The sequence below is a fragment of the Crocodylus siamensis genome, chromosome 2 (assembly GCF_052110815.1).
Source record: "Crocodylus siamensis isolate JL-2025a chromosome 2, ASM5211081v1, whole genome shotgun sequence".
Classification (NCBI taxonomy): Eukaryota; Metazoa; Chordata; order Crocodylia; family Crocodylidae; genus Crocodylus; species Crocodylus siamensis.
This window is the reverse complement of record NC_143396.1, coordinates 254672273-254698279: the sequence shown is the minus strand read 5'-3', so window position 1 is coordinate 254698279 and position 26007 is coordinate 254672273. Positions and strand designations below refer to the sequence as shown.

The 26007-nt window shown below is 43.3% G+C and overlaps 1 protein-coding gene across 4 annotated transcripts; it reads right to left on the bottom strand.

Moving 5' to 3' along the window:
* Window positions 1-2612: 2612 nt before the first annotated feature.
* Window positions 2613-24626, bottom strand: CIPC (CLOCK interacting pacemaker). 4 transcript variants are annotated; one of them, XM_090033767.1, is made up of 5 exons: window positions 24424-24540; window positions 23538-23612; window positions 16597-16774; window positions 15538-15707; window positions 2613-6817 (listed from the first exon to the last, which is right to left on the bottom strand). In XM_090033767.1, the coding sequence occupies exons 3-5, from the start codon at window positions 16721-16723 to the stop codon at window positions 5963-5965; spliced, it is 1152 nt and encodes a 383-aa protein (XP_089889893.1). In that variant the 5' UTR covers window positions 16724-16774; window positions 23538-23612; window positions 24424-24540; the 3' UTR covers window positions 2613-5962. The 4 variants fall into 4 exon arrangements, with proteins under 4 accessions (XP_089889893.1, XP_089889889.1, XP_089889890.1 ...); XM_090033763.1 differs by lacking the exons at window positions 23538-23612; window positions 24424-24540 and adding an exon at window positions 24603-24626; XM_090033764.1 differs by lacking the exon at window positions 23538-23612 and having other exon boundaries at window positions 24424-24562.
* Between the last annotated feature and the right edge of the window lie 1381 nt (window positions 24627-26007).

The following is a 26007-nucleotide window of genomic DNA, read 5'->3' as shown; positions in this document are numbered from 1 at the left end:
TGACTTTAAGGCAGACAGGGTGTCTAACACAACAAGGCCAATGGACAGACACAGACTGAGAAACTGTGGGCATATACCACGTAGTTCCATAACGTAAGATAAGGTGGCACCAGCTCACAAGGCCAAAGAGAGTGGGGCCTGAGGTTCTGGTTTTGGAGGAACAGACCAATTAGGAGAAGGCCTGGAAAGCCCAAATTAGGATGTGTGCATGTGATGGACTTGTGAAACAAAGTAATATGCTGACAGGACAGAATGTGGATAGTATGACAACCACAGGAAAACCAATCAGTGATAGCCATGGATGGAGAGTCATCAGGAGGGGAAAAAAATACAAAAGCAGAGACTTTAGAGCAACAAAGGGTCCCCCATTCCTGAAAAGGGTTTCCTGACAAAGGGTCCCTGAGAAGGGAACTCAAGGCACCATGGACAGAGGGTATACCACCGGCCCATCTCATCCACCCCGTTGGGGATGGGAAAGGGAAAGAGGTGAGCCTCAGCCTCTGACCTCCAGGCTGCTGACATCTGACATTCAAGAGAGAACCTCACCTCCTGGCCAGATGTATTTTGACTCTGATGACAGCCCTAGGATTGGTAGCTATAGAATTGCTTGTATTATTCTTTTCTGCGTATCAATAAATTTGCCTATTATCAAATGGAAAGGTCATGGTCTGAGAGTTTTGGGTCCCCCTGGAACAAGGCATCTGGATCCTAAATCCAGTAGCAACAGACATTACCCTTGTTGCTCTCCCCTCTAACCTTAACCCAGACACTTTCAACAGACCTATCCCCAGTTTTATACTGGAGCTCCCAGCAATCATACAGCTTTTATATACAGTGCAACTCCTTCTCCTCTGCTCCCCTGCCTGTCCTTCCTAAACAGTTTGCACCCATCCATGACAGTGCTCCAATCATATGAGCTATCCCACCAAGTCTGTTATTCCAATAATGTTATAGTTCATTGACTGTGCAAGGACTTCCAATTCTTCTGGCTTGTTTCTCAGGCTCCATGCATTTGTGTACAGGCACCTGAGGTAACTAGCTGACTGCCCTACTTCCTCAGGAAGAATGAGGCCTCCCCTGTTACCCCCTCCTCCTTGTGCTTCTTCCAGATCTCCTGCTTCCCTACTTACCTCAGGGCTTGTTCTCTATCCCCCTGGAAACCTAGTTTAAAGCCCTCCTCACTACATTAGTGAGTCTGTCTGCAAAGTTGTGCTTCCTTCTCTTTGTCAGGTGACACCAGCTGCCCAGTCATGCATTTATCTGCAGGGTACATCCGCTCCTGCCAGGGCCCTTCCCCTTAACAGGAAGGATCAAGGAGAACACCCCTTCACACTTGCACCCAGAGCCCTGTGGTCAATCTTGATCTCCTCAACAGGAAGGATCAAGGAGAGCACCCCTTCACCCTTGCACCCAGAGCCCTGTGGTCAATCTTGATCTCCTCAGGGTCACCCCAGTAGTATCTTTGGTGCACACACAGATGAGCAACATGGGGTAATAATATATTATATTCTTGAATTCTATTAACTCAATTTGAAAAATGCATTTTTATCCCCTGGGAATACCCCAAAGAATCATGTATCAACTAAAGTGCTTGGCAATGCACACACCTGCTTCTCCATCAGCAGCTACGGAAAAGAGCAAGAGCTCTTGACTCAGTGAATGAATTTCCAGTCTCTGCTTTGCTGCCCAAGTGCCAAAATGAGGGAATAGTTGTTCTGTGTTAAAATACTGATTTAGTCCCTTGTGCTTGACACCACTTAAATAGATGTTCTGATCACCTCAGTGCTTGGTTCATAAGACAAGAATTTGGTTTCATAAAAAATGTTGGATTTGAATGTCTTTTGTTTGCTGCAAAACAAACAAAAACAAAAAACTGAGCCCCTCACCCCAGAACAGCTAGTTCATTAGGGTACTCACTTGGGTTGCAAGACATCCAGGTTTGAGTCCCTGCAGCTTCAATTCAAACTAGGGACCTTAAGCTGAGCCTCCCACACCACCAACCTATTAGCTGTTTTGGGGCTGATCCATCCGGTTTTGACCAGGAATGTCATTCTGGACTTGAAAACAAGTATTATCAAAACTGGTTGGGAATTTTCCAGGAACACTAACCTGAATTACCCCAAGAACGTTCCCTCTTTGGTGGGAGAGAGAAATTCCTCACTCCTGAAAGTTATTGCTCTCTGAGAGAACAATCTACATTCCAAATTTGCGATTTAAATTCTTGCATATCTAACTGACAAGATTAGGAGACTGCATGGGCACGTACCCTACACAGACTGCACTCTGGTTGTAGTTCTCATAGAATTATGATGGAAAAGGATTTATTAGATCATCTGGCTATTATTTATGCCAGTGCAGGACTATTCACTACAATATATTTTGAGTGTTTCAAACAGTCTAGTTTTACCTTCTCTTCCTCTAGCCCTTTTCTGGGCACAAAAAGACTGGTAACAAGCCAATGCTAAAGATCCTGAATACTTTTTGTAGACAAGTTCTATTAGAAACCTCTTGTTAGTATGCTTCCTCCAAAGCAGCTGCATGTCACTGTAAAGCTATTTGTAGAGTGTGCTTTGGGATGAAGGACTTTGTAGTTTAAAGAGTATTAGAGCAACTTATAGGTTTTCAAGCACATACTTTATTTTGTTCATATTTCACAGTCCATTTCTGCAAAGTTTTACAAAAAAAGTCACATTTTGTAACTAAGTTTTTACATACTGTATTCAGAGCTGGCAATGCACTTAGAGGTACAGAAGATGTTTACATTCCAATTGCAGTTAAAGTTAAAAAAGCAATAAAAGCAATTCCAGGTTCAAAACGATCAAGAATTATTAAAACTTTACATGAAAGCCAAAGTCTGCTTGACCCATCAATCGGCCCTTTCTTTGTGTGACACCTACTAGTTGTCAGCACCCAGAGTAGGAAACCCAGAAAGCTGCTTAGATAATATTAGGGTCCAGAACTTATTTCTTGAATTCTAATTTGTTAGAACAAAGCTGCAGTTGAATCAACAGTTCAAATTAAAATCCAGAAATCAACAGTTCAACTTAAAATCCAACAACTAAAGAACTGTTTAATTTAAGAGGCTGATATTTCTGATCAATCCTGCCCAGCCATTTTCCAGATTATTTTTAGAGCAGTGATCCATTCCACTCCTAATTTATTAAAAGCAGCAAATTCTCTCACCACAGCTCCATGCCCAACTATTTTATTAAGCTACAGCTATGCTGAAAAAGCCCTGGCTGTATAAAGTTTGAGCAAGACAACCAGGAAAAAAGGCAGCTAAGAGAAGAGCAAGAAGACCAGGTTTCATTGACACTTTGTTTTTTATTGAGATTTTACTGTATTTTATCATACTTATTGTATTTGCATTAGAGACTTCCAATATGTTGCATAATAATTTTAAATAAGTGAAAATCTTTATCTGGGCATGTGGCTCCAAAGGAACTCCAGGTCTACATAACAGCTCTAAAGTAGATCTCTGTAATGTAGCAAATATTGTTTAAGAAGTTAGGAGTGATACCCAGTAAGATTTCCAAACAGCTGCTCTTATTTATTCACAGTTTTATTAAAAAAAACCAAAATATATTTATAAATTAAACCACACCAATAGAAGAGTCCACAAACTTGGAGTACTCACTCACCCAGCACCTATACTGTCAGGGAAGAGTATGCACACTGTAGAGTGGACTATGACAGTCTTACTTCTCTCACTTTGAAAACACATTGTTAAGGAAGCAGCAAACATTTTCTGTTTTAGAGGGATGCAAGTAGTGCCAGCCACCAGCTCACATTTCTCTCACTTTCAGACAACCAGGACTGAACTTCCTTCCTTCCATCTCTAGAGTGTCAGTAATTCATTCTAGACCCCTCACGTCACTTTTTAGAACAGCTGCTGCTTAAAAAATAGTCTGAGCATAAGGACTCTCTATGCCATCAGATGGGGAGGGCAGAGATTCCAGGGAAAGAAAGGGACTAGTTAGAGGTGGCTGCCAAACCAAATACACCTGCATCACTCAAATCAATAGAAATAGCCTTTTCACCCTGCTTCGGATAAGGATATTGGAAACTACACAATTTCTCATCAGGGTAAATTAGGTGCACAGAACTATACAGTATTGTAGCAAGACTGCTCCTTGTAACCAAGCTAACTTGAGTGTCAGTACTATGCAGCACAAATATACCCCCTCAATGTTTAGCCTGGCATGTGTACAGCTATCCTGTCCTCTACAACCTCTTGTTCAAACCTGCTGCCTCAAGTCACACACCATAATTGCACCAGAACAGGAGCAAGACATATTCAGACAAAGGTAGAAGGCAGCCGGTGCATGACCTTGTCTTAAGTTCCACCTTCTGCTTAAGCTTGTGGGTAGGGTGCCACCAAACAAGCTGCACTTAATCTGCTATTACTCAGCTGGATCCTGAGATAGTCTCTGAAGTACTACTTTGCTCTAACTGGTTCAGAGATGCATGAGATCTTGTAGGCAACAGCCCACTTCATCAGATGTTATGAAGAAACTGAAATAAATAAAGAAGATGCGAAGAGAAGTGATCACCTGGACTTCAAGTTTCTTCAAAAGTATTTGCAAACCAAAAGGCACTGAACTCTGATCTTACAATTGTAAAACACCACCAGAATATTCACTTTATTTCTGACAGGGATATTTTATATCTATTTTATGCATCCCGTAATAAAATGGTTCAGGGTGAAGCTGAACAACTTTTCAAATTAAAAAATAAACACATCCACAGAACAGCTTTTGCAAGATTTTTGTGTACCTTTGACATAGCCTATTGCCTCAGCTGACACTGGGGTGTATGCATGCACTTCAAGAGGATTAATAATGGTGCTGCTCCCATCACAAATATTTTTAAATACAAGTGTTCAAGATCAGGTTGATCAGATTCTGGGGAAGAGTTAAACTAGCTGGCAGCCTTTCTCTCTTTTACAGACTCCCTGATGTTTTTTTTTAAAGAGAGAAAGAAGGGCTTGCTGTACTGTGGGGCCACTACAACCTTCCCCCCCTGCCCTTTTTAAACTTAGCAAGATTTCACAGCTCAAGAAAACCCCAGTCTCCTAAACTGGATAGATACAAATCAAATGAGGTCTTAACAGATTATTCCTGGCTAGCGAGGAACATCATCTTTATACTACACGCAACAAAGTCACTGCAAATGAACATTTTTTTTTAAATGAAGTAACAAGGGTCAGGGTTTAAATCATTACACACATGGAAAATCCAAAGCTACCTGCTTAGTATAACTGTTAGTTGTTAACAAGCAGTGTGAATAAATACGGTTTTGAAATAATTACTTTCAGTGCAAACCCTTTCTTTTTTTCCCCCCCCATTTTCTAACTTTCACCCAACTCAGTTTTAAAGAAAGCAAACCCAAAATAAGCACACTAACAGGGCCTGCCTGGAACTGCTTATTATTTTTGCAGATGCTCTCATTGCCTTGTTCAAAAAGCTGTATATTAAATGCAACTTCAATGAAAGCAGATCTCCATTAGTTAAATGTGGCTATGACCTAAAGGCCACACAATCTGATGAAGTACCAACCCCACTCTGGAGATACCATATTACCCATGAAAACTTCCTTTTTCTCCCCATCAGCTCCCATGAAACTCCATGGGTGGCTCTATTCTGTTCTGTGAATGGCTGCCTAGAGATGTGGTGAAAAGAAGGGTACTTACTAGAACATTGCAAATGACTCTTTTTACCACAAGAGTGGGAACGCATCATCTTAGCACATATGTACTTCTCTGGTCCAATGAAGAGCACAGTTACCAATCACATGAAACAGCAGGACCTATTTTTCAAAGCCCCTCCCACACTGTGCCAGTTTCACAATCGGCCTTGTGGACATTGTTAATTACATGTTGCTTTATAAGCTGTTAAGCAGTCTCAGACTTAGAAAACTGGAAATAAGGAGGCACAGGAATCATTTGAACAATAGCTGTGAACTACATGCTGGGATAGGTGGACTCAAGACTGCTGTTAACTCTCTCAGACCCAGTTAGAGATGCCTGTAGCTCTTCCCAGGCCTGAGGAGCATTGTTTTTTATTGCCTCCATGAACAGCTGTGTTTGCTGCTTCAACCGATCCAGCTGGATCTGGGTCACCTGGTTCTGATGAATCAATTCCTTGGTTTTCAAGGTGATTTCCAACAATCCAGACCTCCGCAGTACAACCCAGGTATTCTGAAAGCGCCTGCACTTGTTTTGCTGCTGCAAGAATAGCTCAGGAGTCGTGCAGAGCTCCTCTGGTGCCAAGGGCTGGCTGCATATTGCAGACTGCATCAGATGCTGTGCTGGATTCTCAATCTCATGAGAAGTACATTTTGATGTCTGGAAGGGAGTCAAACCTGGGGCTTTCTGATTATCAGTAGAAACACACTGAAAACTAGGCATACTTGACATTTTCCCACCTGCCACTGAAGCTGGAGTGCTCTGCTGATTAGAGTCCTGACCAGGCTTAAAGCCAAGTAATAACTGGCCACAGGGACTCGAGGGTAAGCTGCTGTTGCTTGGTACAGAGGGAGATGTCTCTGTCTTGGGTGCTTCTGTACAGAGCCGTTTCTGCCTACTGGTCTCGTCTCTTTCCAAGTCACGATCCCTTTTGCAGGGATGCGGTGCTATTTTTGTGTAGGAATTCAGGATGGGCAGGTAATTAGTGGAGTCATTCCTTTTTTTGCCAAAAAAGTGAGGATTAACAGGAGGAGGGATGTGGGGATGAAGAAACACTAGCTGTGGCTGAGCTGGAATCACTTCAAAAGATGGCTGGACAGTCCAAGACTGAAGCTGTGATGAACTGCTTCCCTGAGAAGTATGGAGGGAAAATCTAGTTATCGTGACTGATAATATAAGCAAGAAAGGGTTAGAAAAGGGTTAGAGACAGGTTTAACAAGAAAACGCACTTAAGTTCTTCTTTATGCAACACAAAGTTAGCTTCTGGAACTAATTATCAGAGGAAGTTGTAGAGGCAGATAGTAAAGGCAGGTTCAAAAAGGGACAAAATTCTTGGATGACAGATCCAGTAATAGCTATTAAACAGAACTGTAAGGAAGTGTCTTCTGACATCTTTATGATGGTAGATGCCAGAAAGTGTAATGAACAGGGGATAGATCACTCTAGAACAGTAGTTCTCGACCTTTTCAATTTCGAGGCATGCTCCATAATTTCTGCAAGTTGAGCAGCACCCAATTTCAAAAAAATATTTATATAGAATCATAGAAAGATAGGGTTTGGAAGGACCTCAGGAGGTCAACTAGTCCAACCCCCTGCTCAAAGCAGGACCATCCCCTAATAGAACATCCCAGACAAAGCTCTGTCTAGCTGGATTTTGAAAATCTCCAAGAACAGAGCTTCCAACACCTTGCTGGGTAACCTGTTCTAGTATTTTACTACCCTCCTCATGACAAAATTCTTCCTAATATCTCATTTAAATTTCCCCTGCTGCAACTTGAAACCATTGCTCCTTGTTCTGTCATGTACCACCACTGAGAACAGTCTAGCTGCATCCTCTTTCGAACCCCCTTCAGGTAGTTGAAGCCTGCTATTAAGTCCCCTCTTGGTCTCCTCTTCTGTAGACCAAGTAAGTCCAGTTCCTACAGTCTTTCCTCATGAGTCATGTCCCCCAGCCCCCTCACCGTTTTTGTTGCCTTCCACTGGACTCTCCAATATGTCCACATCCTTTCTGTAGTGGGGGGCCCAAAACTGAACACAGTACTCCAGATGAGGCCTCACCAGTGCAGAACAGAGGGGAAGAATCACTTCCCTTGATCTACTGGCAACACACCTACCAATGCATCCCAGTATGCTGTTAGCCTTCTTGGCAACAAGAGCACACTGCTGGCTCATATTTAACTTATTGTCCACTATAACCCCCAGGTCCTTTTCTGCAGAGCTGCTGCCCAGCCAGTCAGCCCTCAGCCTGTACTAATGCATGGGATTGTTCCATCCCAAGTGCTGGACTTTGCACTTAAGAGTTCATAGGTTTCTAGAGTCGGAAGGGACCTGGTAGATCATCAGGTCCAACCCACTGCTCCAGGCAGGAAAGAGCACCGGGGTTACGTAACCGCCTCTAACATCTCCAGGGTAGAGGAAAGCACCACCTCCCTTGGAAGCCTATTCCATATTTTGGCAACCCTTACCGTAAAGAATTTCTTCCTTATGTCCAATCTAAATCCGTTCTCCTTCCGTTTGTGGCCATTATTTCTGGTAACCCCGAGGGGTGCCCTGGTAAACAGGTGCCCTATTCCCTACTGGCCCCCCGCAATGAGTTTGTAGGCAGCCACAAGATCACCTCTCAGCCTTCTCTTGTGGAGGCTGAAGAGATTCAGATCCTCAGTCTGTCTTCATAGCGTCTTACCTGCAGGCCCTCAACCATATGAGTAGCCCACCTCTGAACCCTCGCAAGGTTATCCACATCCCTCTTTAAGTGCGGTGCCTAAAACTGGACGCAGTACTCCATCTGCAGCCTCACCAATGCCACATAGAGGGGAATTATCACTTCCCTGGACCTGCTCGTGATACTTCTGCTGATGCAAGAAAGAGTGCAGTTATCCTCACTTATTACCTTGGTCGCACTGGCAACTCATATTCATTTTTGCATCAACCAGGACTCCAAGATCTCTTTCCACTGTTGTGGTGCTCAGAATGGTAACCCCTAATCTATAGGTGTTTTGGAGATTCTCTCTCCCCAGCTGCAACACCTTGCATTTATCCATGTTGAACTGCATCCTATTCTGATCTGCCCACTTTCCCAGTCTGTCGAAATCTGCCTGAATTCACTCCCTGCCCTCCAGTGTGTTTACTATGCCCCATAGTTTAGTGTCATCTGCAAATTTGGACAAGGTGCTTTCAACACCTTCCTCCAAATTGCTGATGAAGATACTAAGCAGTACTGGTCCAAGGACAGAGCTTTGGGTGACACCACTGCCCACATCCCTCCAGGGAGAAACCGCCCCATCCATCACCACTCTCTGGGTGTGTCCCATAAGCCAGTTTTTCATTCACCTTACTGTGAAAAAAAAATCCACATCACAGCTACTCAGTTTACTCATAAGAATTGGGTATGACACTGTGTCAAAAGCCTTTTAAAAAAAATCCAGGTAAATAATATCTACTTCCTCCCCTGCTTCTATGCACTTTGTGACCTGGTCATAAAAAGTGACCAGGTTAGTTAGGCAGGAGCTGCCTGCTATAAACCCATGCTGGTTGCCCCTTAACATTGTGTTACCTGCTGGCCCCCTCCAAATGTAATCCTTTATGATTTTTTCTAGGGTCTTGCTGAGAATAGAGGTGATGCTAACTGGCCTATAATTACCTGGGTCCTCCTTCCTCCCCTTCTTGAAGACAGGGACCACGCTGGCCCTTTTCCAGTCCTCTGGGACCTGTCCCAAGTGCCATGAGTGCTCAAACAGCTCTGCCAGTGGTTCTGCTATGTCATCAGCCAATTCCTTTAGTACCCTTGAGTGAAGATTGTCAGGGTCTGCCAACTTAAATACGTCCAAACCCTTCCAAGTGCCTCTTCACTAGGTCAGTACTAACCGTTGGTGGATTGGTATCACTCTCACTCCAGACTAAAGACTTATTGGGAGATGCATTTGTATCCATGTCCAGGAAAACAGAAGCAAACATGATTTAAGAGCTCCACTTTTTCCACCCTATCAGTTACAAGTTGCCCTAGTCCTTTCTGTAGCGGCCCCATGTTATCCTGCACCTTCTTCCTGTTCCCTATGTACTTAAAGAAAGACTTCTTGTTTTCCTTAATCTTTGTTGCCAACTTGAGCTTAATATCTACTTTGGCCTTTCTTACCTCTTCCCTGCAAGTGCAAGCCAAGTAGGTTTACTCCTCCACTTGTCCTTGTTGAACGTCCTGAGATTTCTTTTGGTCCAATCCTCCAGTTTATCTAGGTCAACTTGAATCCTAGACATACCCTCCAGAATATCTACTACTCCCTCCACCTTGGTGTCATCTGCAAACTTGCTGAGGGTGCACTCTGTGCCATCTTCCAGGTCATTGATGAAGACATTGAGCTAAATCAACCCCAGGACTGACCCCTGGGGCACTCCACTTGATACCACCTACTAACTAGACATTGAGCTATTGACTACTAGTCCCTGAGCCTGATGCTTCAGCCAGTTTTTTATTTACCTTACAGTCCATTCATACATCCCAGGGATGGGCAAAATACAGCCCGTGGGCTGGATCTGGCCCACCAGGCTACTCTATCTGTTTTGCAGGGCCCCTAAAAAAAAATTAGAAAATATTTATCTTGTCCTGGCTGCTTGTTAAAGATGACAGGAGTCAGGGGCAGTAGGACCCAGGGGGAGCCTCAGAAGGAACTCATCAGTCCAGCCCCTCCCTACCCCCAGCAATTTCCCTGGTTGCCTGCTTGCACTGCTCCAACACGAGATGGCTTCCAGCTGCACTGCTGGACCAGGGAGCATGAGGCCTGCACTGGTACCTGGGGGGGGAAAAGGGAGGTGTACGGATAGAGAGAGAGAGAGAGAGAGAGAGAGAGAGAGAGAGTGAGTGAGTGAGTGAGTGAGTGTGTGTGTGGAGGAACTGTGTGTTCATAGGGCGAGTCCCACACACACTTCAGCGGTTTCTGCATCCTGTCACAAGGTTGCCTCCCCAATTCAGTAATGGACCCACACTTTCCTTGATCCTCCTCTTGCTACCAACATGCTGTACATGTATAGTACAGTGCTTACCACTCCTTGTAGAGGAACGGTACTGTGGGCATGGGGGGTGGAAATCAACCAGGCAGGGACAAACCTGAGCCTGCACTTATCTGCATACCTCCTCATACCTCATGGCACTCTTTCAAAGTATCTGGTGACACCCTGGTTGAGAATCACTTCACTAGATATTACCTTTCAGATGCTCTGCCTCTAAAGCATCCACTACTGCCACCATCAGGAACAGGATACCAAGCTAGACGGACCAGCAGTCTGATTCAGTATGACACTAAAGTTCTTATCAATGCAGATGAGCTGAGCCAATCCTGGTGGACACCACTGCTAAATACTACCAGCTTTGCTGCATCCTGTGCAAGCATTTCTCCTCTTCCAGCCACATGTAAAGCAGCGCTAGAGACAAAGTTACAGTTCACAATTCATTTACTGGCAAACAGAAAATACATTTAAAAGCCTATTTTAATTTTTCTTCCTTTCCTAACTAGGAACTCTAGGCTAGGTTTGAAAATACATGGATAATAAAATAAGTGGGTTTTAAAAAAATTTCAGTACATAACTGTTTAATTACGACTCTACTGACAAGCAATCAAAAATGAATGCTGCATGATCTCACTGAGAGCTGTTCAAATTATACATTGGTTGAAACACAGAAATCTAATCTCATCACTGCTGCTCCTATAGCAAGCGCTTAATATAGTGTTGTCATATATGCCATTGCTGTTCACAAATATGTCCTGTATCTTTAAAAATATACTGAAACCACATACTGTATAAAAATCTGTTTAAAAAAATGTATTCAGCCCCCACTACAGGGGTGTGAAACTCATCAAGCCCCATGGACTGAATGAGGGTCTGTAGGCAAGATCCAGCTGCATCAGAACCAGTGCACAGGGCTGGATTGGTGGGGTCCCAGGGGCAGCATACTCCCTGTGCCAGGCCCCAGGGCTGCAGACATCATGCATTGGCTCCATTCTGAGGCTTGTGCTGCAGGTGATGTGCAGGACGGATCCAGTGTTGTGAACACTGACTGCAGTCCAGGGGACCAGCATAGGGACTGCACTGGCTCTGGGGCAGTCAGGATTGGGCTCCAGGCCATCCAAACACACCAGAGATAGTGCACACCAAAGCCTGGCCAGCAAGGTGCCACATGTGTGAGCACCTTGCCAGACCTGTGCCATAGGCAGTGCCTGCAGCACTGGGCCCAGCCCACATGCTACAGGCAGCACAACGTAGCTGGAGCTGGGCTAACGCAGGGTGCACAGGCTGGATATAGTGCTGCACGTACTCGTCATGGAACAGGGGTCAGTTCGGGGCATGAGCTGCACATTGTACCCTGCCAGACACCCCTGTGAGCTGGCTTTGGTATAGTCAGACCCAGACCAACCCCAGAGCCAGTGCATAGTGTTGACTTGAGGTGGGCACTGCATGTATCTTATGTCCCAGACTGATCCCATGCTGCAAGACCAGCTCAAGGAAGAAAGTCTGCTCTACAAACTGATGCACCCCTGTACAATACCGTAGCTTTGACTAAACCAATGTAATTGTATATTGCCAAGCAATGTGTGTGTTACACTAGAAGAAAAGTTTCTGAATTGCCATCCCCTCTCAAAGTCACTCCTTTACTCTTTGCAATTTAGAGGAATTAACTGGTTTTAATATAGTAGAAGGGTGAACAAGCCACATGCATTGGGACTGCCCCTCTATAGTTATGTACACATGCAGATGATTGGTAACAGTCTGATGAATGTTAAGCTCTGTACTGTAGCACAACCATTGCTATTTTAGTCCTGTTGTATTCAGGGTTAAGTGTCCAGGGATTTAGATCACTTCTATTGATACTGAAGCAGGCATCAGTAACAGTTGCAGCTTAACAGCTAGTGTACCTTATTCCTCCCTTTTAGAAATGGTTACAAGTTACTTCTGCCCATATCAGAGAACACAGCTGATTAAGGCTTTTCAGTATTACCACAGTGATACAAACACTCAACATTGTTACTATTCATCTTGCTCTTGTTTTTCCTTCATTCCTTTCCCGGATGTCTCTCTCCCCCTATGCTCTATTCCTTCTGCCAAAATCCAAATATCATTCTTCTTTTCATATTACATTGCACTAATATATCTGTCAGTTCCCATTCTGCAAGTTCACTCTAGAACTTTTTTTTAAAATTAAGACAGACACTGCAATTTGTCCAAAAATCTTCCTGCTCACCAAAGGTCAGCAGTTTTCATAAGACCTAAAAACCTAGCAAATAATTTTGTGAAACTCAGTGCAGCTTAATTCCAACCTCTTGTTTTTATTATTATTAGACCTTGCCATTTACACTTTGAAATCAGCATAGATGGAAGGGATTTTTGTGCTGTGCTTCCACAGTTGTTGACCTGGTCTCAAGCAAGAGAAAAACAGTTAGCACTAATGGTCTAAACTATTATTATTAACTTAAAAATATCCCTCATAACTGCTGTAACGAGAATCAGATGGACCAAACTAAATGCATCCATTTTGGGGAATTATCAGTGTGTTGAAAGGACAATTTCAGAGTTGATAAAACACAACCCCATGATAACAAGGCAAAATGAACAGAGGCATAAATGCATCTCATGATTCCTCTGACCTATGCCACTTGCTTTAGTTTGTTGCAGTATCATCCTTCATTTTAGCAAGGCTCTCTTTCATTCATACATAATTAGGTTCAGACACTACAATCCTTGGTTCAATGAAATAGGTTCTGGTTCAACAAATTCTCTCCCCAGTTCATTCTTAAATTTTCTCTCTTACATTATTAGTTTTATAAGGTATCTAATTAATTCTGTGAAGTGCTTGCAATATTATCTATAAAGTTTATTATTAGAATAGCACAGGAGCCAATATGCTGTTTTCTAGTTCTGACAGCCCACCAGCAGATGAAGCTTGTCTATCATCTACTTGAATGGAGCTTTATGCAGCTACTTAAGCAGTTTGTCTACATTTCCAAGAACTTGCCTCTAGATTGAATCACAGTGTTTTGTCAGACTAAGAAATCATATCTGGGAGATCCAAGAACCAACTTCCCTACAAATGCATACCCTGCAGATCTCATTTTGGCACAGTTACAGAAGCTCATTGTCCCTCTGGGCACTGGTATTAATAATATTCATGTTTAACCAGATTTGCTTGAAGTCATACCAAATCTCAAGGGTTAGGACCCACAGTCATTTTCCCCAATGATTTTACAGGCTTTTTTTGCTCAGATGTAGGGATAACATTTCTTCATACCTCCTCAAAAGATGAGACAGACAGAATCAGAAATAAAGCAATACCAGATGTGGGCATCTCCCACATCTTTTGCTGGCATGTACATGTTTCACAAGCGTCTTACAAACATACTCATGGCAGGGTTGACAGAAGCATATGATTCCTATTTTAATCAGATTTCTTATTTTGATATTTAATTCAAAACTTTCCTTTCTACAACTAAACTTGTTTAAAATGAAATCTGGATGTAATACAAAAAGCATTAAGGCCTAAAATGATAACTTAAAATACCTGTTTACAAACATATGCAGAACCCATGAGTCTTTATCAAAACCTTGGCAATACAGGCTATCTGCTTGTCTATATAAATAAAAAAAATCAGGGAGAAAAACATGACTGTTTTTTTAGGTGAAGTCTTCCAAAAGTGATGCACTAAATCATATATTGTATGAAGAATCTGATGTTGCAAAGACCAATGAGAAAGACTGGCAAAAGTCATAACAGGTGATGAGACCCAGCCTCTGATTTTAGGAAACATTACCACATCAGACATCATCTCATCAAAATCACACATTGAGCCCACCTGAGTGATCTTAAAAGCCTGTTTTAATGCAACTCCTTGACAAATCATGAGCAAGAAGTCAACTGCCTAGTTAACAAATGCTATATAATTTACTATTTTCTAAAGATGTACAATTAATAAGTACCTGAAAACAGTAAATCATATAATTGCTTAAATAAGTGTATAAAATTATAGTGTACTTTCAAAGGTAGCAATAAGATGCATCACATTGAGCATAAAGCATCTAATCCATGTGTTTTAATAAACCAAAACATATATCTTTCTTAGAAAAATAAATCACCTATTCCACTTATACAGCAATTAAATTGCCCTGACTTCACAAATCCACAATGGCTGGTAGAATGACACACACAACAAAGAGAATCCATGCAGTGGCTGCAAGTTGAACTCTTAAGTGAACTTTTATTTAGCTACCAAATTTAATTAGGGTTCTCTCAGCTTGAACATAAACATACTTAAGATTTGTTAAAACAGAAAAAGCTTGAACAAAAAATAGACCACAAATACAAAAGGATACATTCTGGTGTCTAATTTATTTTGAAATAAACATTTTTAACATTCACTTGCAGCACTGGAAACCAAAATCCAAAGCTCTGCTACTGCTTGAGAATGAGCAAATTAAACTAATAAATCTTAATTTCACTCCTTAAGGTGAGTGATGGAGAAAAATAAATTAACAGTATCAGTAAAGAAGTAAATTAGATTTTTGAGTTAAATAATCAACTTCCAGAATTTCTCTCTCAGTATGACTTATCAAGATCCCTTTTAAAGAAGGAAATTTGACAGATGTATGAGAGCTGGCACATCAAATATTTGTTCTGTATCTTGGTGATTCTAACCTGCCACATAAATGGCTGAACTCACGAGCTGTTCTTCAATTATTGGGAGATGGCAATATTAATACCAAGATCTCATGAGTGTAACAAGTTAAATCAGTAGCATTCAATAATGATGATAATGATTTCCCTTTCAAAAAAGATGTTTACTTGTCCTTCCCACAGACTATTTCCTTCTTACCTGTTTGACCAGCACATTTTTCATTACAACCATAGGAGAAAGTGCAGGAAAGGAATTGCTTGTGGTCACAGGGCACTGCCAGGGCCCATCCTCTGAATTCCAGGAAAACGTGTTCAGCCTATCCTCCGAGTCAGTTTGCTCCATGGAGCCCAGGCACTCGGAACTCCCATCTAATAGGAGCAAAGTCCAGTTATTAGCTGTTGTATATGCAGTACAATTGCTAACCTGCCTTCATTTCCACTGCTCCACTCTGCTCAATCAGGTTGTAAAGAATATTGCTAACTTGTTTTTGAACTCCCCCTAAAATACTTTACTCTCTTGGGGGCTGCTAAGTGGTCTCTGTTAGACAAGTTAGCAGTTCTCACACTAATTCTTAGCGAAGAAGAATCTACATAAAAATCCCATTATTACTGGCACCCTTGCACTCAGAGGCCAGGGACTGTACTGTCTTTCTAACCATTTGTGGTAACGAAGTATATTTGGCTGGAGCAATGTTAACAAAACCTTTCCCTGCCACAGGCTATGTTGTGGCTTTCTTGTACCTTGTGGTCTTAGGTCTCCAGTACATGATTTTTCTTCTAAATTAAGGGAAGGATCACTGCAGAGGTTTGTTGGAAATGTCCGTTACATTTTATAAGGCTCATAAAATTGAATTTCACAGGCTGTTCTGACTTCAAAAAAAAAATCACATCCTAAGGAACACTTAGCACTGTAACAAAAGCTCATTAATCACTGTAATGATGAAGAGAGAGTCTCTCCACCCCCCTTATTCTGGACTCTGGCAAAGATTAAAACTATGCCCATTAAAGAAATGAGTCAAACTCCAATACCACTGAAATTGACACAGGAGTTATATAAACATAAATAGCTGCTTGGAAGATCTTGGTTCCAGTTGGGTGTTTTTTTTTGTTTTGTTTTGTTTTTTTTTTTTAAAGATGCCCTATACAGAAAAACCTTCTTTCAGACAGACATGGGACTAGACCCAGAAAGGTCTGTAAAGAACACTGTGAAGTCTGAACAAGATAACACAAGGAAAATTAGCTTGATCTTTTTTTAAACCTGAGAATCCAGAGTCCTTGTCAGATTCAGCTGCTGCCATATTGAAATGATGACTTAATTTCTTCATCTCCATCATTTTACCCAGTAACTTTCTGGAGCTCTCTCTGGACGGATATTTTCTTTCCATGTTTTCACAATGATGGAGGCAGCTGTCAACGCATTTTCCATTGACAGGACTCTGGAAAACAACAACAAAATACAATTTTCTCAGAATTTGAAGCACCTAATTCTACCAGTGCAAGATGTACTTTGCAGTAAGAAGAGTTACTCGATTCTAAGACTAGGTTCCCTCCACCATTTAACATGGAAAAGCCCCTTATCTTAGAAATGAGCATGAGTGCGGTGTGGATGGGGTAGGCAGCTGCTGCGACTCCAGCTCCAGCCCCTACCCAGAATTGGAACCATAGCCACAGCTGCTGCCTGGCTCTCTAACCCCCATAACCTCTGTACCCCATCATCTCTCCCCCTCCACATAGCTTCTGTTCCCTCACCTGCCCCCCTCTGCACCTTACCTTCTGTCCACGCCAGCTGTTTTACAACCATACTGCAGCCTGGGGCACTGAGTATGGCCCCAGCCCAGTCATGTAGGAGTGGTGCAAAGCCCATGCAGCTGCTATGGGGCTGGGGCTGTGTTCTATGTCTCATGCTAGAACAAAGGTGAAACTTGCTGGTACGGAGCATGCATAAGAGGGGGAGGGAGGAAGCAGAGGCTGGGGAAGGGGAAAGGAGGGCAGGGGGATAGGCACAAGCATGGGCCAAACTGCCTGCCCCCCTGCAACAGTGTGTGGGGGGAATTAATTAAAAAGATGACCCTCAAGTAATTCAATTCTATACATAGAAAATTGTACAAGTGTATAAGTTTTCCATGTATACAATCTAATTATTGGGGGGGTCATCTTAAATTCAGTGTCTTCTCAGATCCAAATAAGTACAATATTGACAGTTCTTTACTACGAACAAAATTTGTCCCCTGTAAACTCCTCTAAAGATACTTTTGTAATCCAGAATAGCATGAAGAATAGGCAACCCATTAGATCAACAAATATTTAATTAGAGGTGATGCTGCTACAGATGGCTACACTGAAGACTCAGTTTTCAGCTGCTTACTACTTCACCCAACATTAACTGTTTGGGCTGAAGTCTTCCATGCTAAGTGCATCTCAGGCTGATTTTTTTAAACTGCAGTTAAACAGTTCAGCTGTTAACTTAGAATACACTGAGGGAAAAAGGATGTTGTATTCTCATGCAATAATCTGTACAATCATTTCACTGAGAGTCTCCAGTTCCTGCATGCAGCACAAATTTGAAATATGGGAAGCTGCCCTGTTGTCACGCTTCTCATCTTTCCTGTAAAATTCACTAAAATTGAGCCAAGTTATCACCCCACAGAATCTGGGTTCACATGCTCATTAGGTTTCAACATCTGGATTCTCTAAAGAGAACATCAATACCTAGCATGCTCCAGTCTATGTATACAGTTGAGCAGCTATTTCCCTGTTATTCTCATCAGTCAGCAACCATGAAGACAGCAATGACAAGAAGAGAGAGCAGGAACCTGTCATCTCTCATTATCTGAAAGACAGTGGAAGAGACCACCTGACAGACAGGAATGGGGGGGCAGGGGGGGAGGCATTCTTAAAGGCACAAATAAAAGTGACAATTTTCATCCAATTTAGACCCTGATAAGCGCTCTACAGCCATGACCAAACACAAGCTCATGGCTGCAGAGAGGTTTAAAAGGACCCAATCCCACGACAAATCTGACCCTTCATTGCATGAGGGTTCCAATGAAGACGCTTCAAAAGGAAGTGCCTTCAGTAACTTGTGCCTGCACATGCTGGGAGCACAGCAGGGCTGATGCAGCTTAACACTGCTCTTGCCACTGTATTCAAAATGTGTCCTGGAGGGGGGAAGGAGAGGGGTAGCAGTGGGGTGAGTTTTGGTGTGGGGTTTAAGCTGGTGCTGGAAGGTGGGATGGGTGGAGTGGAGCCCCCTAAGAGGTGGGGGTGCTCCAATTCATCTGCCCTACCCTCCAGCACTGACTGGGAAACCCCCAGAACAAGCTCCCTCCATTCACTCCTCCCCCTGAAAACAGCACCAGTGTTGGGATGAAGAAGGGGTGTTGCTAGGGGAGAGAGGCTGCAGGCTCACTGCCCCTCTAAACTGAAGCTTGATATCCAACCCTCAGGGACACAAGTGAATGTCTGTTGGGTCCAGGGATCACTGTAACTTATGGCACCTCCTGCAAAGCACCATGAGTTAAAACTGGGAGCTGCTTTTTTTTGCCTGAGCCTTAAGTGACAGTGTTGAGGACCGGAATGTGGAACAGGATTACAGACAGGCTGGAGAGAAGATGGGTAGAGGAATGTGGGTCTGATGCCACTAGTGAACCTACATTTCTGGACTGTCAGCAAAAAGCTGTGAAAGTCACTAATGCAGCATATTCCTTAACTCTAGCAACTGGCCCACATAAATGTTACAACTACTGTAATCAGCCTAAGTGGCAGAACCATATTCATGGAGACTAACATAGTTCCATATGATGACTTTTCTAAGTTTTCTTGAAAAGTGAACTGGCAAATAACTAGAAAATTACATACAAAAAGAAATGATGCAAGAAGAATGTGTAGGCTGCAAAGTCAAGCATACAAAAATTAGGAAGCTCTACTAGGAGCCGCGTGTCCATCTTTAAATTGGTCCTATGAAAGTACAGTTTAATTCCAAATTATATATTTTTTCCATAGGATCTGTTGTCTCTTTCAGGCACAGGAGAGACAATGTTGAGGGAAGTAATCAGGTTTATATAGTGAAGGAGATCTTTAGGCTTTGTTTATACAGGGGATAGAAGGAAAAGAAAGGATGATAGTATGGTTTTGGCAGTGGAATATCATCATGGAGAACTAGAATTAATCTCTGCCACCCAGGATTCTCATGTCTTTTCACAAATGACCATTGTGTTTCTTCTTTTCTGGTAACAAATTTGAGACAGCCAGGATCCAATTTTCAGTGATGTGCATGTGTGACACTTCAGCAGTATATAACTGAAAACTGTTTGGAAAAATACAATGCTACAAAATTTGTCTATGACAGCTGGGAGTGGGGTGGGTAGAGCAAGGGGGATGACCACAGACATCCCAAATTGGGCACTGAACATTTCTGCACACTTGATATCTGAGCTTCAGGTTCTCATCTGTAAAATGTTAGGCAACATGACATTCTTCCTAGAAGGTGTGATTAAATATTTACTAAGCACCCATATACTTAGTGGTGAATGCCATACAAAAGCCTGTAAGGAAGTTATTTTTTTATTCAGAACTGGGTTGAATGGCATGCAGTTGGTGTGGCCCCAATCTCATAACACTGAGAATAAAATGTAAAATTGAATAAGCTGCTTGTTTCATGAGCAACCTGTGCACATAAAACAGGTTGTTCAAGGAAAAAAAAATATAGTGCAGTTAATTATATGACTGCATACTATAATTCACACACAAAGGGGGAAGGGACACATTTAAGATATTCAAGGTTACATGTGCAATCTTAATTCAGGCAGTTGCTGACTGCTAAGTACTTGATTTAACAACCTTAATGTTCTTTTAATGTCGTTTTCATAGGCAGTTACTTACACAGTGCCATCAATGTACATGTCTCTGTGAAACAAATATCGAACTGCTTGTGCACCGTGCTTTCCTAGTATTTGTACTAGCAAAAACTAAACAAAGACCAAAATTAAATACTGTACACCTACACTAATCTGCAGCTAATTCTCCTTTGCAAATGTTAAACTGTTGGTTTAAATTAAACTCTTGAAAGAGAGAAGAGCATCTTCATAAGTTTTATGCAAACTGAGCCACAAAAGCTACCATGATTTGTTGAAGGTGACTCTGAAAGTTAAAAAACCAGAGACAGAAATAAATTTCCAGGATCCAAAAACTGTCTCCAACACCAGCTACTATACAATGTTGCCTCATCAGGTTTGAGAATTTTACTTGTGCAGTGTCCAAATACCTATCCTGTGAACCACTACGCCTACATGAGATGCAAAAAAGGTGTGTGTGTTTTAAAACAAAACCTTTGGAGTCTCCTGTTCCAATTTAGATAAAGTATTGTATTGTTCTAAATATAAATATGCCTATTGTTCTACCCAAAAGAAACACACACACACACACACACACACACACACCTTACAGACCTATAACAGAGCCTCTAACAGTCTTGACTTCGGGAGTTGCAGTATTTTTTGCATGCAATAATAATACCAAGTCAGAATTCTTTTCAGCCCAGTTTTTAATTTAGTATTTTTAGTTAAATTTAATTCTTTGTGCCTCTTTCTTACAAAATCCCACACAAAAACCTTGAACTGATGTTGTCCTTAGTTATTCATCTGATATTAAACAGGTATCTATTTTGGGAGACCAAAAAACAACCACCACTACACCACCCTAAACTTTTTTTCCTTGTAAAAATGAAACAGAAAACCTGGAGTTAACTTATACGTGGAAAAATAAAATAAGAAATTAGATATTGGTCTCTGGATGCTTTGCCAAACAGGGAAGTAAGTCTTAGTCACAGTTCCCTCATAGATCTCTTTTGATCACACTACAGATAATAGTGGCAAGAACAGGATGCTATCCTTTTTATTTTTGGGGACAGACAGAAGAGTGGAGATAAGAAAGTAATCTAAGACGGACAAATGGCATTCAATATGAAGGGCCATTTATATATATACAAATATACACCCATCTTCAATCTGCACAGAGATAACAAGAGATGTAGTTAGTTGTGCTAGTCTGAAGCCAAGAAGAAAGCAGGATAGGCTTGCACCTGCACATCACGATCATAACACATGAACAAAAAGAACATTTCAATTCCTATACAGTTTTACCTCCCTCTGTCTTGGGAACAACTGCATAAGGATGGAACGTGCTTTACAATCCAGATTAACCTTTTATGAGATCCACTGTCACCATTAGCTGTTAGTACTATCAGTAATCCAAGAGACAGGATTTAAAAATAACTGAAGTGGTAAATATAATGGAAAGGGCCTTGTTCTGCTCCTGTCTTTGGTACACAGTAAGAGCTAAAGCTTGCAGGCTGGCAAGTCGTATTGAGTTGTACTGAAACAGAATAATTTCAGTCTCCAGACTATTTAGCAAAGTATGATTCACTTGGAGAACAGTCTCCGCATAAATAATTTCTAATACTCTTAAGAACTCTTAAATTGGACAAACTACTAATTCCTTACTATGCATACACAATTTAGGAAATAGGAATGTGAACTGTTGTACCAAATTGTTGAAATGTAATACCAAGCTCTACTAGATTGCTGTTAAATTCATCAGCCTGAGTGACCCAGATAAAGCAGCGGGTATAAAATGTGTACTTGTTATCTGTATATGAATATGAATATGAAGTGGGACAGTTGTGCATTTTAATTTCTTTACATTAAACACCATCAGCAAATTAACTGGAGACCTCCAGAAAGTAAAAGCTCTTAAGGATGTGCATCAAAAATGATTCAAGGACAGATGAGTAGATTGAAATTGGAAGTCCTCCCCCAGCCCATCCTAAAGAATGAGGCTGAACTAAAGGCTAACGATTACTAGCAAATGAACAAAAGTAGTTTGCCAAAGAGGATCTATGTCTGCCGTGACCACATCCATGATACAGAATTTTGCGGTGCTGCTGTGCTGGTCAGACACATGATTCTGACAGACAGCTGAACCAACAGAAGCTTGTGTAGACAGAGTTAACCTAGCCAAATTATGCTTCTGAAAGCACAGCTTTTCACTTGCAAAGTGCAAGAGCACACAGAATCCACCATATGGACAAGAGTACACCTTTGCACAATACAACTGTATAAATGCTAGGACTGCTTTGGCAGCATAGGGGATGCTGCACTTAAAAAACAAACAAACAAACAAAAAACCCACTCCTGTGGACACAGCCTCAGAAATGCCTCTTCTTACCTTGCCCTTCCAGAATGTGCAACCTAGAAACTAGAAGCTCTGAAAACCAGAATATACAACCAAGATACTCTCTTCCAGACTACATACTCTCACATCCTTCAAGCAGGAAAAATAGAACATAAATTTTATGAAAACCAGGAAAAGTACAATGGGACAGAGGAATTTATTAAAACAACTATTTTGAAAGAAACGTGCTTGGTATCACGCAAACAAAATAGTACAATACAATTCTCTCGAGTGCTTGCAATGCAGACAGTTGTGCATCAGTGTGCAAGAAACAAAAAGCAAGAGAGTCAATTTGCATAAATGCACAATGAAAGATAAATTAAGTTGAAACAAAATAACCTGCATACTCAGGTATTATATGGGAAGCGATTTTCCCTCTAGCGTGGCTCTGTTAAAGTACAGTTCTACCATGAAAAGTGACACATAACACTTGAAAAGAAGACTACAGAAAAGTCCATAATGACTTGGGCCAGTAGTCTGAAGTCTAGTATCCAGTACCAGATCCTTCAGATGATGCACCAACATTTTTGGATTAACCTAACCCTAAATTTCTTCTTTGCTTGTGCTACTTAATGGCTTTCTTGTGATCTGAAGCATGACTATTCATTACCCATAATACTTTTTTTATTTTGCCCAGTAAATATAGTTGATCTCATTAGCTATAAAATATCTACATTTTAGCATTCTCCCACACTCTTGTCCTTCACATCTTGCCCATGGCAAAATCCAGAGGTTAAATAAATGTTAGTACTTAGATGGTACAATGACTAACAGCATACAAGACTGGAATGGAAAATTTTGATATACACGTGTCTTTTAAATGATCTTTCACATCCTTTCAGCTCTTCATACTAAAGCCAGGTCTCCTGACCTGTTGGCATTGACAGAGCAACCGTAACTACAGAAGAGCAAACCAGACTCTCCCCACAAGCCTGTGCATTATGAGCAGTCACCCACTAAAATTCTTACTTGGGGATCCTGATTTCTGATGATGAAACTATGCACTCAGCTGGGTTCTTACAACACAGGAGAAGTCAGCAACATCTGAAATACCCAGAGATTAAGTTTGGAAGTATCATTCTGCATGGTTTTACATGGAGCTCTTAACATGAGCCCAGGATTGAAGTCACCTGTTGCTCAAAAGCTAGAAACAGATGTTGGCCCTGAACTGGTTCTGGCTGAGGTAAAACCTGGCAACCACAGACATGCAGATGGTCCCTGGAAGTAACTCAACTTTGCTGTGACTCTCCCACACAAAGCATCATCTTGGATACTTCAAATGTACTTGAACGGGACAACAGGCCTCTGTCTGTGGAGTCCCAGGAAAGAGACCTTGTCCTGAGGGAAGTCCCGGGCCTGCTTTTACCCAGAGTCACCTCGCACCCGGCTAAAAGCAGACGCTGGATTAGTCTGAGATTGGACCAGTACAAGAAGGGGGCAAGGCAGGGCAGCCGCTTCTGCACTTGCCTTAAATGGCAGCGGCCTCAGTCCTGTAGAAGCGGCTTCGTCCGGCTCCGGGACCCCCGCAGGACGGGCACCGGCAGCCCCAAGCGGGGCCGGGCCGCAGATCTCCGTGAACCCGAGCGCGGGGGCCGCAGGGCGGCGGCACAGGGAAGTCCCGGGCGGGCCCAAGCAGCAGTCCAGGCCGGGCAGTCCGCGCGGGACGAGGGCCCGGGCTATGCCCCGTGCCGGCCGCAGGTCCGGGACGGATCTGCCGGGCGCCCCCTGTCCAGGGAGGCCTCGGCGCGAGATCGCGCTCCGGCCCGACTCCCGTGCCGCCCCAGGGCAGCGGAGCGCACACACGGGCGGGCCTAGACCCCTAGCTCCTGCACCCCCCGCCACCGCCGCCGCCTACCTGAGGCCCTGCCCCGCCCCCGGCCGAGGCCTCGCGCCGCCAGGCGGGATGCAGCCGCTAACGGGTCCCCTGTGCCCCGGGCCTCACCCCCAGCGCACGCACTCTACTGGCACCATAGAGTACAACCCTCCCGAGCGCCTAGAGAAGTGCTTCCGGCGGAAGAAAACACACAACCTTACTCTTTCCAAGTCTGGCGGGAAGACCTCCACTGCCATGCTTCCTTGCCCTCACTTAAGATGGCGACGGGGAGGGGCCACACTCCTCCCTGAGCTTATGTTGTACTGCGCAGGCGCGCTCAGCTGCAGTGTAGCCTGTTCTCGGACTGAGGCGTCAGGGGTTCTGGTGTCCCCGGCTCTTGTACGGCTCACGAGCCTCCGCCTCGCCGGCCTCCCCTCCTCCCCACATTGGGGCGTGCGGCAGGGGCGGTGCAACAACATGGCACAGCGCCGCGGCCAGGCACACAGCGGCAGTGCATGGGGTCAAGGCGGTGGCGGCCACACGAGAGCAGGCGGCAGCTCGGGCAACCAGACCTGCAAGGGGCGGGGGCGGGCCCTATCTGGGGGAGAGTTCCCCATCATGTCCTACCCCCACCTAGCAGAAGAAGCCTCCGCTGAAACAGCGGTGTTGGTCACCCCTGCCCTGGTCCGTGTGGGCAGCTGCGGAGGAGCAGGGCAAGCTGTGCTTCTGGTTTGATGCCTTCCGTCTGTGCTGGCGCCTGTCTGACCCACTGCTAGGGACACCAGTGCAGCCACCCCTGCAAAAGGATAGCTGCAGCTTCGCAGCCCCTTAGTGAATGAGTGGTCCTAGCCTAGTGCTTACCAGGTTTGGGGCTAGTTGTACAGATGGAGACAGCAAAAATGAGTGAACTGGAGGCCCTAGAAAGTGCCTGAAGATAGAAAGCAGCCCTGTGGGTGAGGGGAAAATGCACTAGTCAAATGGAAAATGAACAAGAGGGTTTGGACCCCATGAAGTGTGGAGGGGCCAGACGGGACAAACAGGAGGGCACCTGCACTCCAAGTGAATCAAGTCGGGACCTTTAGGCAAAGTGGTTGCATGAATTCCGCCAGACATGGACACTGACCTCCAGCACCACCTCTCTGCTGGCGGCAGAATGACTTTCTTTTGGACATAAAGTGCAATTTCACAGGAAGGCTAGAAAAATGAGGTGGAAAAGTAAAGTGAGCTCCCTGAGCAGAAATGGAGTGAAATAAGTATGTTTTCATGTATATGGTGTCCTTGAGTGGGATTCTGAAACATGCCTGTTAAATGAAGTAGCATGGTCTTTACATTCCTGCATGGGTGAGAAGAGGTAATTGTCTCCCAATACTGTGGGTAAAACCACCAGTCACAAGCAGAGAAAGAAAGTAATGCTTTGAACTTCATTTGAAATGACAAAATGAAGAAGGTCCTGCCTTCACATGCTTAACACTGAACTGCAGGAGGGCCAGCACCTCTAACTCCCTAGCCGTAAGTATTGTGACAAGACACCGGGCAGACAGGTAGGCTGTTCCTGCAGTACCACTTAGAGTCTTTAAATAGTAGACACTGACCTGAATTAGAATATTAGATTCAAGCAAGACATGT